Source organism: Mytilus californianus, unplaced genomic scaffold (assembly GCF_021869535.1).
Source record: "Mytilus californianus isolate M0D057914Y unplaced genomic scaffold, xbMytCali1.0.p SCAF_2, whole genome shotgun sequence".
NCBI lineage: Eukaryota > Metazoa > Mollusca > Bivalvia > Mytilida > Mytilidae > Mytilus > Mytilus californianus.
Genome location: NW_026262668.1, coordinates 107,847,653 through 107,864,092, shown reverse-complemented (window position 1 = coordinate 107,864,092; position 16,440 = coordinate 107,847,653). Strand labels below are relative to the sequence as shown.

The 16,440-nt window shown below is 32.8% G+C and overlaps 1 protein-coding gene across 1 annotated transcript in view; it reads right to left on the bottom strand.

The window, feature by feature from the left end:
• The window catches only part of LOC127730688 (ceramide synthase 2-like), a 90,528-nt gene that overhangs the window by 53,525 nt on the left and 20,563 nt on the right, over positions 1–16,440 (bottom strand). The window contains exon 4 of the mRNA XM_052239212.1: positions 12,361–12,418. Within this exon, the coding sequence (XP_052095172.1) occupies positions 12,361–12,418 (58 nt within the window). The remainder of the gene's footprint in view (positions 1–12,360; positions 12,419–16,440) is intronic.

The window sequence follows — 16,440 nt, the reverse complement described above, 5'->3', positions numbered from 1 at the left end:
GAAAGATGCGACGAAAAATATTCATGGGACAGACAGACTGACAGATGGACTGACGGATGGACGGACAGACAGAGGTAAAACAGTATACCCCCCCCCCCCCCCTTTTTTTAAAGCGAGGGTATCAATATTAATTTCTAAAATATAAATGAAAATTGCCTATTGGTTAATAAGTTGATCTACTGCACATACATATTAGTATGTTGATTAGATATAAAGCAGTAATCTAGAATTTAATGAAACAAAAAAATAAAAATGAAAAGGGTAAGTCTTCTTACTAATCAAAGTCATGGAATCACTCATAGAAAGATTGGAAGAGTAGTTTGAATAATTTCAAATTATATTTAGGTATGGTTTGACAAAAAAAGAACACTTATACATGTATAGCACTATTGCAGACAATTGCACTAACTTTAGTGTAGGTCTTGAGAAGGATAAACACTTTTTCAGTAGATGAATGAGCAAAATGTGAACAAATAATAGCGCACAACAATTTCATTTACAGGCAAATTGCAATTTCATATCTTAACCAAATAATGTTCCCTGGTTAATACATGTTTCACCTTTTACGTTTTATCTTTAGAAACAGCAGGAATTACCAAATAAAGATTCTTCTAATGAAGTTAATCAATTATCTTTGTAGTACCTGGGATCAACAGATAGACTTGAAACTAAGATCTTTATTGTCTCCAAATATCTATACTACTTAATGAAGAGACCAATTTCATTGAGCCGCAGCTCCTCTAAAACCATACAAAGTCGGAAATATTTGTGATATGACGTATAAATGTAGCGTTTTGTACTTTCTAAATTTGTCTTTGAAACAGTCTTTTTGCCACAGAAAGCGCCAATTTTTGAGAAAATATCCAAATTCGGAGACTGTTATTGATCCATGTCTTATACGCTTTCGCACATGCTCAGTCGACATACTGCCTGCGAAATCAAAGTGAAAGTAAGAAGAAAGGATAGAAAATAGGACAGTTAGGCCTATAAGGATCCTGTATTGTATTGTAAGTGCATCATTTTGCTAAATTAAACGACATCTACCCTTTTTACTAAGGTGCAGAACTGTCTAAAAATGAAATGGGCGTTGAACGTGTCGAAGTGATCCTCCCCCCTTTTTATGTGTAAACACAGGCACCCAACGTCCAGAACCCTCCCCCCTTTTTATGTTTAAACACAGGCATCCTTGACACTCTTTTTTTCAACACTTGCCAAATTGTACCGCGATTTCGCAGGCATCTTCTAGTTATTCTAATATGAATGTATTGGGTGCATTTTGTAAGTTGAAACATAGGTTTACTATTTTTCTCCTCAAATATTTGCTTTTTGATTTTGAAAACAACAAGCATTCTGAGAGTATTGCATGGCAATACATAATCCCCTACCGGTTAAAAATTAATTGTACTGGAACAAAATGATAACTTGATCTATAACTTGTCATGGTGTAAACTATATAACAAATATCAAGTCAATATCTTCAAGCATGACGAAAAAAAGTGTGGAAAACTGATAATTTAAGTGAATTTTCTAAGTCCAAGGACCATAACTCTGCAAAAAATCATCAAACCGAAACAAAATTCAAACTTGGTCTGTAACTTGTCATGATAAAACTATATACCAATTATCAAATCAATATCTTCAAGCATGACGAAAGAAAGTGCGGAAAACTGATTATTTGAGTGAATTTTCTAAGTCCAAGGACCATAACTCTGCACAAAATCATCAGACCGGACCAAAATTCGAACTTGATCTGTAACTTGTCATGATAAAACAATGTACCAATTATTAAATCAATATCTTCAAGAATGATGTAAAAAAGTGAGGAAAACTGAATATTTGAGTGAATTTTCCAAGTCCAAGGACCATAACTCTGCACAAAATTATCAGACCAGAACAAAATTCGAACTTGATATGTAACTTATCATGATAAAACAATATACCAAATATCAAATCAATATCTTCAAGCATGAAGAAAAAAAGTGTGGAAAACTGATTTGCCTGACAGACAGGCGGACAGACAGACAGACAGACGGAGTGTAAACTTAAAGTCCCCTCGACTTCGTCGGTAGGTGACTAATTATCATGATTATATGACACTGAAGGTTAAAAGTCAAAGGGTGTGTTCTAATTCAATTTATAATTTAATATTTTCTAGAAAAAGGGCATTGAAAATGTACTTTTTCAACATAAACAAATTAAACAAGCATTCTGAGAATATTGCATGGCAATACATAGTCCCCTACCGGTTAAAAATTTATTGTACTGGAACAAAATGCTAACTTGATCTATAACTTGTCATGGTGTAAACTATATAACAAATATCAAGTCAATATCTTCAAGCATGACGAAAAAAAGTGTGGAAAACTGATTATTTGAGTGAATTTTCTAAGTCCAAGGACCATAACTCTGCACAAAATCATCAGACCGGTACAAAATTCAATCTTGATCTGTAACTTGTCATGATAAAACTATATACCAGTTATCAAATCAATATCTTCAAGCATGACGAAAAAAAGTGTGGAAAACTGATTATATGGGTAATTTTCTAAGTCCAAGGACCATAACTTTGCACAGAATCATCAGACCAGAACAAAATTCGAACTTGATCTGTAACTTGTTATGATAAAACTATATACCAAATATCAAATCAATATCTTCAAGCATGAAGAAAATAAATGTGGATAGTGTCCACATGTGGACACAGATGATGCCCCCGCTTGCATAGCATATAGTTATAAAGGGACATAACTGAAGAACGGTAAAAGAGATGCTACCCAAATTTGAACTTGATCTGAGTTTTGTGGTAATAAGCATTGTGTGTAAGTCTCATAACATTTGGTTGAGGCTAACTTAAGTAGAGAACAGAAACTAAAAATTCAGCAATTTTTCTATTTGTAAACACGCATAACTCTAGAACGGTTGTGTATAAGTTTTATAACATTTGGTTGAGACAAACTAAAGTAAAAGAACGGAAACGAAAAATTCAGCAATTTTTTATGTTTATAAAGAGACATAACTCAAGAATGGTAAAAGTGTTCTCACCAAATTTCGTACTTAATCTGTATTATGTAGTAATAAGCATTGTGTATAAGTTTCATAACATTTGGTTGAAGCAAACTAAAGTTAGAAAACGGAAACAAAAAATTTGTACTTGATCTTAGTTTTGTGGTAATGAATATTGTGTATAGGTTTCATAATGTTTGGTTGGGGCAAACTTAAGTTACAGAATGGAAACTAAAAATTATTCAATCTTTCGATTTATAAAAGGGCATAGCTCAATAATGGTAAAAGTGACACTACCCAAATTCAACTTGATCTGTGTTTTATCAGTGGAAGTCAAAATTAAACATTGCATTGTATAAAGCATTGATTGTAGTTGATTCAACTATAATCATGGACAAAGGGAGATAACTCCAATTTTAGCAAGAGTGCACACGCTGAAATGTCTCGCCTTCTTTACTAATCATTGATATTATGTTGATAGTCCTAAATATAAAGCTTTACTACAACTATCACATAAACTTAACATGATCCAAGAAAATGAGGTCAAGGTCATATAAACCAAACAAGAAATACATGTACACCTTACAATCATTCAATACACTAAATATAGTTGACCTATTGCTTATAGTTTCTAAGATACAGACTTAACCAAGAAAACTAAACATTGACCAATGAACCATGAAAATGAGGTCAAGGTCAGATGAACCATGCCAGGCAGACATGTACAGCTTGCAATCCTTCCATACAACAAATATAGTTGATCAATTGCTTATAGTATTAGAAAAACAGACCAAAACACAAAAACTTAACTTAGACCACTGAACCGTAAAAATGAGGTCAAGGTCAAATAAAACCTGTAAGACTGACATGTACATCATAAAATATTTCCATACACCAAATATAGTTGACCTATTGCATAAAGTATTAGAAAAAAAGACCAAAACTCAAAAACTTAACTTAGACCACTGAACCATGAAAATGAGGTCAAGGTCAGAAGACACCTGCAAGCTAGACATGTACACCTTACAATCATTCCATACACCAAATATAGTAGACCTATTGCATACAGTATAAGAAAAACAGACCAAAACACAAAAACTTAACTATAACCACTGAACCATGAAAATGAGGTCAAGGTCAGATGACACCTGCCAGTTGGACATGTACACCTTACTGTCCTTCCATACACCGAATATGTTAGACCTATTGCTTCTAGTATCTGAGATATGGACTTGACCACCAAAACTTAACCTTGTTCACTGATCCATGAAACGAGGTCGAGGTCAAGTGAAAACTGTCTGATGGGCATGAGGACCTTGCAAGGTACGCACATACCAAATATATTTATCCTATTACTCATAATAAGAGAGAAATTAACATTACAAAAAATCTAACTTTTTTTTCAAGTAGTCACTGAACCATGAAATGAGGTCAAGGACAATGGACATGTGACAGATGGAAACTTCGTAACATAGGGCATCTATACACAAAGTATGAAGCATCCAGGTCTTCCACCTTCTAATGTGTAAAGCTTTTAAGAAGTTAGCTAGGTCAAGGACAATGGACATGTGACAGATGGAAACTTCGTAACATAGGGCATCTTTACACAAAGTATGAAGCATCCAGGTCTTCCACCTTCTAATATTATATATAAAGCTTTTAAGAAGTTAGCTAACGCCGCCGCCGTAGCCCCTGCTGGATCACTATCCCTATGTCGAGCTTTCTGCGACAAAAGTCACAGGCTCGACAAAAATAACTTAATATTTAGAAGAAAATAAAAATTTATCAATTTTTCCATTTATAAAGGGGCATAACTCTAGAATGGTTAAAGTGATGCCACCAAAATTCAAACTTGATCTGTGTTTTGTGGTAATAAGCATTGTGTATAAGTTCATAACATTTGGTTGAGGCAAACTTAAGTTAGAGAACGGAAACTAAAAATTTTTGCAATTTTTCCATTTATAAAGGGGCATAACTCTAGAACGGTTAAAATGACACCACAAAAATTCAAACTTGATCAGTGTTTTGTGGTAATAAGCATTGTGTATAAGTTTCATAACATTTGGTTGAGGCAAACTTAAGTTAGAGAACGGAAACTAAAAATTTTGCAATTTTTCCATTTATAAAGGGGCATAACTCTAGAATGTTTAAAGTGACGCCACAAAAATTCAAACTTGATCTGTGTTTTGTGGTAATAAGCATTGTGTATAAGTTTCATAACATTTGGTTGAGGCGAACTCAAGTTAGAGAACGGAAACCAATTTTGGGACGTACGTACGTACAGACGGGCGGACAAGGGTAAAACCTAATGCCCCAACCGCTACGGCGAGGCATAAAAAGTGTGGAAAACTGATTTGCCTGACTGACGGATGGACAGACAGACAGACAGATGGACAGAGTGCAAACCTAAAGTCCCCTACGACTTATCCCGCGATAATTAATGATATCATACGTGGCAGAGGGGGGGGGGGGGGGCTATCCGATTGACCCTCATACTTAGCAACACCATATTAAATCAACCTATAATACATCTCTCTCTCTCTCTCTCTTAGTGTGTGCTGGAGGCAGGTAAACAGATGATACCAGTACACAGTATTTTTGTCACGGGGAACGTAGCTATTTGAGAAGTTGTCACTGACATCATAGATATAATAGGTATTATATCTTTGGCAATTGCTGACATTATACAATTGTATATTAAAAAAACATTACTGTATTATGATTGGTACCAATAAACTTATATATTGGGTCCAAGATTATTTAATTCTAAGTTATTAATAATCGTTTATTTTTTATATTCAAAATAAAAAGTATGACCGTTTATACAGAGAAATTGAGAGAATAACATAAATTTTAAATAAGAAGATGTGGTATGATTATCAACGAGACAACTATACACCAGAGACCAAATCACATAGATGAAAGCAACCATAGGTCACCATACGGCCCTCAACAATGAGAAAATACATACGTAGTAAGCTATAAAAGGTACCGACTCAAAACAATTCAAATGAGAAAATAAGTCTTCTTTTCATAACTAACGTAAAGAGTTCACAACAGTTGTATTTATAAATGAAATTGTTTTAAACAAAAGACTTAGTATAAATCTTGCAGTTGCTATCTTTTGCTTACTGCACTACAGTGCTGTATGTCAGTTTGAGTTTTCTTGAAAAGAGAAAAATATTTGTTAAAAAGAAAACATCCTAAACATCAGAAATACATTTAATATCAGTTCCTTTCCAGTATCAATTCGCTCTGTGTGAGTTACCGTAAACAATTCACAGTTTTTCTCAACTATTTTTTTACATCTTCTTGTAACATATAAAGGGTTACGACCTACAGTTAGGTTTAGTACCATAGACTCAAATTTTTTTTTTTATTTCTTATTTTTATTATTCATAACTTCCAATTTACAACATAATATACACAAATATAATAGCAATATATAATATATAAATCTATTGATATTATCTCATCAATACATCTTTCTAAGGAAGCATTTTTTTTTTTAAATATACAAATATAAGATAGAGAGTAAGGCAGTCTAAACACCAGAGAGAGAGAGAGTGAGAGAGAGAGAGAATAGTGTGGTGAGTTTTCAATACAAATTTATCTGGACATTGAATTCTAATTCAGTATAGTAAATCCTGCATTTTCATTTATAACAGTAAAAGTATATACTTAACTAAGTAATCTATCAAAAACATTCCATTCTCTGTGAAACTGATATTCACTTTTGTTTTTCATAGCAATATTTTTATCAATTGCATATAAATACTTCATCTTCTCTTTTACTGAGTTTATTGACAGGTTTTTTTTAAAACATCCAGAATTATAAATATATTGTTTTATGATAAGAAAAAGAGTATTTTCTGCATTGTCTTTTGATATTTTTGCAATGTTACCAAACAAAAAAACTTCTTTTGTAAAAAGTACACTAATTCCATTAGTCAGAAACCGATTTTCAATCTGTTCTAATAATATCTGTGTATGTTCACAATCCAAAATAAATGTTCTAATGTTTCAATTTCTCTATTACAAAATGTACAATTTGGATTATCATAAATCTTAATTTTATGAAGAAATTTATTTGTAGCTAAGATTCGATGATTGAATATATACTGCAGCCACTGTAGCTTAGTATTATTTGTGACAACAAATGGCAGCATATAAATTTTTTCCAATGATTTTTATCAAAGCCAAAACTTTCATTCCATCTTAACTGACTAGTGGGAACACTTTTATTTCTATTTAAAACAATATACATATCTTTAGATCCTTTTGAACTTTTAACAAATCTTTTAATAGCCAATGGAATTAAAAGTACTTCTAGTTTGTGATTTTTTCCCTCAAATGATTTTGATGCTTGATGTACAGCAGATATAATACTATTATATCTCATGAAATTCACATTTATCTGATACATTTCTTATAATTTTTGAAGAGAGAAAAAAGTCCCATCTTCATTTACAATATCATTTATAAATCTTATACCATTTTCAAACCAATCTTTATAAAAAAATAGGTTTATTTTCTACCTTTATGTTATTATAAAGCCAGATTGGACTAGCAAGCAAGCATTCCCAACAGTCATATTCATCTTTTTCTCTGAGAAGTTGCTATGCTTTCAAAACATCTTGCCAAAATTTACTTTTGATATTTTGTTGTAATTTTTGTATATAAACACTTCCACAACCATACAATTTTTCAAGTTCTACATGTACATTTGACAAAAACTTTTAATCTTCTTTTAAACAAAAGCCGATTACTATTATGGTGATTTTTGCGTGACATTTTATGGATACAAGGACCAGTTACTGGCAGTTAAGAATGTAGCTACTAAATAATCGAAATTTCCACTAATAGTAGTATGGAAGTTTAAACGAAAAATGATACAATTTTTCCTTATATCCTTTGCCAAAGATGTAGTATTTATTGTGATATGTTCAAAAATATGACCGAGTTTGTTTTCAAGCTGTCGGCTGTGAAAATATGAAACATTTTGCATGGATTATACAGAGAAAAGGCATTATTATATGAATATTTGATGGTAAACTCAATGATAGAATTTTAAAAGAAAATGTGAGAAGATAGCTCTAATAAATTCTTTCAGGATACCAAAAGAAATAAAATGCTTCGCTGGGGCGCAGCTTGATACGACCGCAGAGGTCGAACCCTGAACAGTTGGGGCAAGTATGGACACAACATTCAAGCTTGATACAGCACTGAATTTGGATTGTAATTAAATATTTGACACAGCATAGGTTTCTGACACAGAATGAATGTGGTCTAAGAACTTAAAATTTTTTAATTTACCTATTCAAACCATATCATTATTATTTGCTTTTATATATAAATCAGAAATAACCAATTTAAAATGGAAAATTTTAAAGAAAAAAAAGGAAACCCCCCCCCCCCCCAAATTTGTTGAACCCCCTTATGATTCATCACCCCCAAACTCAATCCCAGCCTTCCCTTTGTGGTATGGTACCTTGAAGTACAATTTCAGAGAGATCCATACACTTGAACACAAGTTATTGTCTGGAAACTAGAAAAATGCTTGTTTTTTGGCCCCTTTTTGGCCCCAAATTCCTAAACATTTAAGGCAATTACACCCAAACTCAAACATAGCTTTCCCTTTGTGATATGGAATCTTGCAGTACAATTTCATAAAGATCCATACACTTACACACAAGTTATTGTCCTGAAACTAGAAAAATGCTTGTATTTTTGCCCCTTTAAGGCCCCTAATTCCTAAAATTTTGAGGGAATTACCCCCAAAATCAATCCCAGCCTTCCCTTTGTGGTATGGTACCTTTCAGTACAATTTCAGAGAGATCCATACACTTGAACACAAGTTATTGTCTGGAAACTAGAAACATGCTTGTTTTTTTTGGCCCTTTTTTGGCCCCAAATTCCTAAACGTTTAAGGCAATTTCCCCCAAACTCAAACCTAGCTTTTCCTTTGTGATATGGAATCTTGCAGTACAATTTCATAAAGATCCATACACTTACACACAAGTTATTGTCCTGAAACTAGAAAAAATGCTTTTTTTTTGCCCCTTTATGGCCCCTTATTCCTAAAATTTGGAGGGAATTACACCCAAAATCAATCCCAGCCTTCCCTTTGTGGTATGGTACCTTTCAGTACAATTTCAGAGAGATCCATACAGTTGAACACAAGTTAATGTCTGGAAACTAGAAAAATGCTTGTTTTTTGGCCCCTTTTTGGCCCCAAATTCCTAAACATTTAGGGCAATTACCCCCAAACTCAAACCTAGCTTTCCCTTTGTGATATGGAACCTTGCAGTACAATTTCATAAAGATCCATACACTTACACACAAGTTATTGTCCTGAAACTAGAAAAATGCTTGTTTATTTGCCCCTTTATGGCCCCTAATTCCTAAAATTTTGAGGGAATTACCCCAGAAATCAATCCCAGCCTTCCCTTTGTGGTATGGTACCTTGCAGTACAATTTCAGAGAGATCCATACACTTGAACACAAGTTATTGTCTGGAAACTAGAAAAATGCTTATTTTTGGCCCCTTTTTGGCCCCTTATCCCTAAATGTTTTGGGCAATTACCCCAAACTCAATTACAGCTTTCCCTTTGTGATATGGAACCTTGTAGTACAATTTCATAAAGATCCATACACTTACACACAAGTTATTGTCATGAAACTAGAAAAATGCTGGTTTTTTTTGCCCCTTTTTGGCCCCTTATTCCTAAAATTTGGAGGCAATTACCCCCAAAATCAATCCCAGCATTCCCTTTGTGATATGGAACCTTGTAGTACAATGTCAGAGAGATCCATACACTTGCACACAAGTTATTGTCATGAAACTAGAAAAATGCTTGTTTTTTTCCCCTTTTTGGCCCCTAATTCCTAAAATTTGGAGGCAATTACCCCCAAAATCAATCCCAGCATTCCCTTTGTGATATGGAACCTTGTGGTACAATGTCAGAGAGATCCGTACACTAACACACAAGTTATGTCTGGAAGTTACAAAAATGCTTATTTTTGGCCCCTTTTTGGCCCCTTATTCCTTAACTGTTGGTACCATAACCCCCAAAATCAATCCCCACCTTTCTTTTGTGGTATTGAACCTTATGGTAAAATTTCATGGAGATCCATTTACTTAAACTAAAGTTAGAGTGCGAAAACCAATGTGTCTTCGGAAGACGACGACGACGCCAACGTCATACCAATATACGACCGCAAATTTTTTTTGCGTTCGTATAAAAATGGGATCACCATGCGTTTTATCCTGCTAAAGCATACATCGCTTATTTATCTATTTTATTCTTCCCACTAAGTGAATGACCTCAGCGTGAATCCAAGCACTTCTTTGTGACAATTAAAGGCACAAAGTCAGGCAGCATATCAGATCGTCTATTACCGCAACCAACAACACAACAGTAGTCTGTGATGATATATAACAAGTTCTTTTTAAAGTCTTTTAATGTGTCATTGTTAATAAAGTTGTCTCGTCAATATAATTTTTATATTTTGATGCTTGTGTTGCAATTTTTTTGTACAAGTAAACAAACACACTTAATCAGGTGATTGTTTTTCCAAGTCTGAATGGTCACTGCTTATCAACCGTAAGCCGCCTGTTGATGAATTTTCGAGAATTATCGCGTTATTTCATAGTTTGGTTAACAAGGTTAGACATGTGCAGTTAAATGTGAAACTGATGTATTGAAGCTGGTAGATGGATTAGTTTAGATAGACAAAGAAGATAGTGTAATTTATGTGAATGTACAGAATAAGATGACACACTTAATTTCTTTTGAGTTGAAGATCTCTACACTACTCACGAAAACAGTATATAAATTAACTACTAGGTCTTTCTGTTATCTGTTTTTCTATAACGATCATGTACATACATAATTATAAAATTCTTATGCTGTCATTTGCCCAATTTATTATGTATATCATGATTTATACTTTTATTCTTTATACCAGTTATATACAGTGGTTTAAAAGAATAAAATTAGATTGTTTTGTCTTGTCTACTTTTGATCTTTTTCTAAAACAAATTACTGCAAATTATGTCCTGTTTTTAATAATTTATGCATCAAAGATCTTTAAAAACCTTTTAGAGCTAATTTCCTAATGCTTGTAGAGTAACACTTTGGTTGGCTTGCTTGCTTTGTTTAAATAAACGTTTGCTCAAGCATAGTAATTATGATTGACATCTGCAAACAATATAGATAGACGGAGTTAAACCTGAATACATTATACTTAAATTTGATTGGAAGTTGGAGGTTAGGAACACTCAATTGTACATGTAAACAGGTTTATCTATATTGTTTGCAGATGTCAATCTTAATTACAATGGTTGAGCAAACAAAGCAAGCCAACTAAAGTCTTACTCTACAAGCATTAGGAAATTAGCTCTAAAATTCCAAAATTTTAATTAGTATTAAAATAGAAACATTTTCTGTGAAATGATACATATTAAATGAAACAAGGTTGCTACGCCATAGCACAATGACCCTGCTACTGTGTAAATGAGGAATTACATTGTGTGTTTAATGTGTCATTGTGTTAGATAGTCATTATATGATAAAAGTCCTATAACTCCCGTCAAAGTACGTTATAATATGGTCAACTACACATGGTAACAAATAATCCTACCAAGTATGAAATCTTTCTGTTAAACAGTCTCTGAGTATTGGTGTGTTTTGGAAGGACTGTCAGATGGACAAAAGGATGGAAAGAGAACATTACAATATGCCCTCAACTGGACTAAAACAGTAAACATAGTTCTATCCAAAAAATACTTTCTATTCAGAAAAACAAACTCTCAGTCTTTACTTTTTTACATCCAATGCTATGAGCAATGATGAGCATGGCAAAACTTATATCACTCTACATCATCCTTCATTGAAAGATGATGGATAATTGTTATGTTTTCATTGTAACGAATACAATCTTATTGATTGAATATTTTCTATGGAAAATCAAGGCAAAAATAAATGCTCATTCAAGTCATCGATCATAATTCTAAAAACCTGAAATCAATTATTTTCCCAATTATTTTTTTTAACATTTTCAAAACTTCAAACTCTATTTCAATTGGCCAAGATCTAGAGAATAAATAGTAAAAGATCTGTTTAAAACAATACTTGTAAAATGCCAAGTAACAAAAATGACACTCCCTTGTTAGTAAGATGACCAGCTCACAGTTTCACAGTCTTTAAAAGCAGTATAAAAGTAGTCTTGCATTTAAATGATTCATATTATTTATATTTCTTATTTCCTATATATTTTCTGAACAATTAAATAACATTTTTGTCTGTTATGTATTTAATCAGTGATATGTTTTTCTAATTGGTATATACTTACATCCCAGAGGGTATACAGTCCATACCAAAACAGAATTATGTAAAACAGAAAATGCCAGCTACAACAGAAGTACAAGCATTTAAGTCATCAGCCTTCAAATATTGAAAATAAATAAAAATTCTGTTTTAACTTCTAGGTAAGTAAGTAAAATAATGGTGAACCATTTTATTACAAGTACAATGTACATAATATAAGCTTAACACTGCTTGGACTATTTTTGTGCTAAAAGATTAATGTCTGTATCCCATCCCTCCAAATGTGTCATTTTTTTTTCACCTTCAAATTCAGATATCCATTTAAACTCACTTTAAAATATGCAGAACACATCCATAATATGTATGACTTTCATTCAAAATATCTGAAATATGAAAATATCATCATCCACCTTACGAGTGAAAGTATAAAATAACTAGAGGCTCTAAAGAGCCTGTGTCGCTCACTTTGGTCTATGTGCATATTCAACAAAGGACACTCTCCCACATTGTAGAAAAGAATAGAATTCATGACAAAAATCTCTGTTTTGTTGATTTTGTATTGCTGATCATTAAGTTTGTATAGTTTCTCTCTATCTTCTTTAGTTTTTGCTCAAAACACAAAAGAAGATAAAAAAATATCCTCATTTAAGGGCAATCACTCCTATGAAGAGTGACAGTCTACTAACTATATTGGCCAAATTTGACTGTTTAATAGATCTTGCCTTGCTGATCATTTTTGTGATTTAAAGTGTGTATTTATCTATTATAATTTTTATAAAAAAAATTGGTAAAAATCGTCATTAAAGAGCAATAATTTCAATAATGAGTCATCAGACGATTTCCTCTATGTTGCCTTAATTGTAGATCTTGTCTTGCTGATCATTTTTGCATATTTAAGTTTCTATCTATCTCTTATAATTTTGAAGATATAAGGCAAAAACCCAAAAAATTGGTAATAAAATGCTTCGCTGGGCACAGCTTGATACGACCGCAGAGGTCGAACCCTGAACAGTTGGGGCAAGTATGGACACAACATTCAAGCTTGATACAGCTCTGAATTTGGATTGTGATTAAATATTTGACACAGCATAGGTTTCTGACACAGAGAGAAAGTGGTCTAAGAACTTCAATTTTTTTAATTTACCTATTATGGTCCAATGTCCAAAATCAAAATACATGGTTAGATTCAGCATATCAAAGAACCCCATATATTCAATTTTTGTTGAAATCAAACAAAGTTTAATTTTGGACCCTTTGGACCTTAATGTAGACCAATTTAAAAAATGGGACCCAAAATTAAAAATCTAAAAACACGGTTAGATTTGGCATATCAAAGAACCCCAATAATTCAATTTTTGATGAAATCAAACAAAGTTTAATTTTGGACCCTTTTGACCTCAATATGAACCAATTTGATAGCGGGCCCACAAATAAAAAATCTAAATACATGGTAAGATACAGCATATCAAAGAACCCCATATATTCAATGTTTGTTGAAATCAAACAAAGTTTAATTTTGGACCCCAATTTGGACCAACTTGAAAACTGGGCCAAAAATCTAAAATCTAAATACATGTTTAGATTCAGCATATCAAAGAACCCCATATATTCAATTTTTGTTGAAATCAAACAAAGTTTAATTTTGGACCCCCAACTTGGACCAACTTGAAAACTGGGCCCATAATCAAAAAATCTAAACACATGTTTAGATTCAGCATATCAAAGAATCCCAAAAATTCAATTTTTGTTAAAATCAAACTAAGTTTAATTTTGGACCCTTTGGACCTTAATGTAGACCAATTTAAAAAACGGGACCCAAAATTAAAAATCTAAATACACAGTTAGATTTGGCATATCAAAGAACTCTAATAATTAAATTTTTGATGAAACCAAACAAAGTTTAATTTTGGACCCTTTTGACCTCAATATGAACCAATTTGATAGCGGGCCCACAAATAAAAAATCTAAATACATGGTAAGATTCAGCTTATCAAAGAACCCCATATAGTCAATTTTTGTTGAAATCAAACAAAGTTTAATTTTGGACCCCAATTTGGACCAACTTGAAAACTGGGCCAAAAATCTAAAATGTAAATACATGTTTAGATTCAGCATATCAAAGATCCCCATACATTCAATTTTTGTTGAAATCAAACAAAGTTTAATTTTGGACCCCAACTTGGACCAACTTGAAAACTGGGCCCATAATCAAAAATCTAAACACATGTTTAGATTCAGCATATCAAAGAACCCCAAGAATTCAATTTTTGTTAAAATCAAACTAAGTTTAATTTTGGACCCTTTGGACCTTAATGTAGGCCAATTTAAAAAACGAGACCCAAAATTAAAAATCTAAATACACGGTTAGATTTGGCATATCAAAGAACCCCAATAATTCAATTTTTGATGAAATCAAACAAAGTTTAATTTTGGACCCTTTTGACCTCAATATGAACCAATTTGATAGTGGGGTCCACAAATAAAAAAATCTAAATACATGGTTAGATTCAGCATATCAAAGAACCCCATATATTCAATTTTTGTTGAAATCAAACAAAGTTTAATTTTGGACCCCAATTTGGACCAACTTGAAAACTGGGCCAAAAATCAAAAATCTAAATACATGTTTAGATTCAGCAAATCAAAGAACCCCATATATTCAATTTTTGTTAAAATCAAACAAAGTTTAATTTTGGACCCTTTGGACCTTAATGTAGACCAATTTGAAAACTGGACCCAAAATTAAAAATCTAAATACACAGTTAGATTCGGCATAACAAATAAATAAATGTGGTCAAAGATTTTACAAATCTAATGCGCCATACTGGTCTTCCTTTATAAATATGCATTTCTTTAAACATAATTTAAAAGCAGTGTAAGGGAAGTAACCAAAACGTTGTATTTGGATTACCTCCCTTACACTGTTTTAAATTATCTTAATTGTTCATTAACCATTACTTTATACATAATTTAAAAGCAGTGTAAGGGAGATAATTTCAATGATGTATTTGATTTATCTCCCTTACACTGCTTTAAATTTTGTTTTGTACTAAAGTATTTGTCCATTAATGAGGACAACCTTGTTTTTCCCCCTTTTTTGCCCCTAATTCTTAAACGGTTTGAGCAATAACCCCCCAAAGCAAATCCTAACCATCCCTTTGTGGTATGGAAACTTGTAGTATAATTTCAGAGAGATCCATACACCGTTCCACAGTTATTGTCTGGAAACTAGAAAATGCTTATTTTTGGCCCCTAATTCCTTAACTGTTGGTACCATAACCCCCAAAATCAATCCCCACCTTCCTTTTGTGGTATTGAACCTTATGGCAAAATTTCATAGAGATCCATTCACTTAAACTAAAGTTAGAGTGCGAAAACTAATGCGTCTTCGGACGACGACGCCGGACGACGACGACGACGACGCCAACGTCATACCAATATACGACCACAAAAATCAGGAATAGGCTGACGATTTCGACCATGTTAGACTTATTTGTAGAACTGATCATTTTTGCAATTTAAAGTTTCTCTCTATCTATTATAGTTTTCAAGATAATAGGCAAATTGAAAAAAAAAATGGTAAAATTTGTCATTTAATGTCACAACTCCTGTAAGAAGTTGTCTGACAGTTTTGACGTAAATGTACAATTGGTAGAGCTCAACATTTTGAACATTTCTCATTGGTCAGATTTTCTCTATTCATAACGTTTAACAGTTTTCAAAATAATAGGCAAAACTTGCATTTTACCCCTGTGTTCTATTTTTAGCCATGTCGGCCATCTTGGTTGGCAGGCAGGGTCATCAGACACATTTTTGAAACAGTAGTTTCAGTTCTGATAAATCAATTTGGCACCAAAAAAAACTTGGGGAATGTGTCCATGGGACATACACAGGGTTTCAGCTAAGATTTTGAAGGCTTTAGTCACTTTTGTGCAAGATGAAAATCAACTTTATTCTAGGTTACTGCAAGGGACCAAGGACGTATATTACTAGCTATACATATGCCTAAGATCTTCAAGGACTAGGATCTTTGAAGGCCTAAGGCATGCTACAAATGTAGGCAGTTATTGCATGATTTGACTGATGTGATGCTTAAATATGAAGA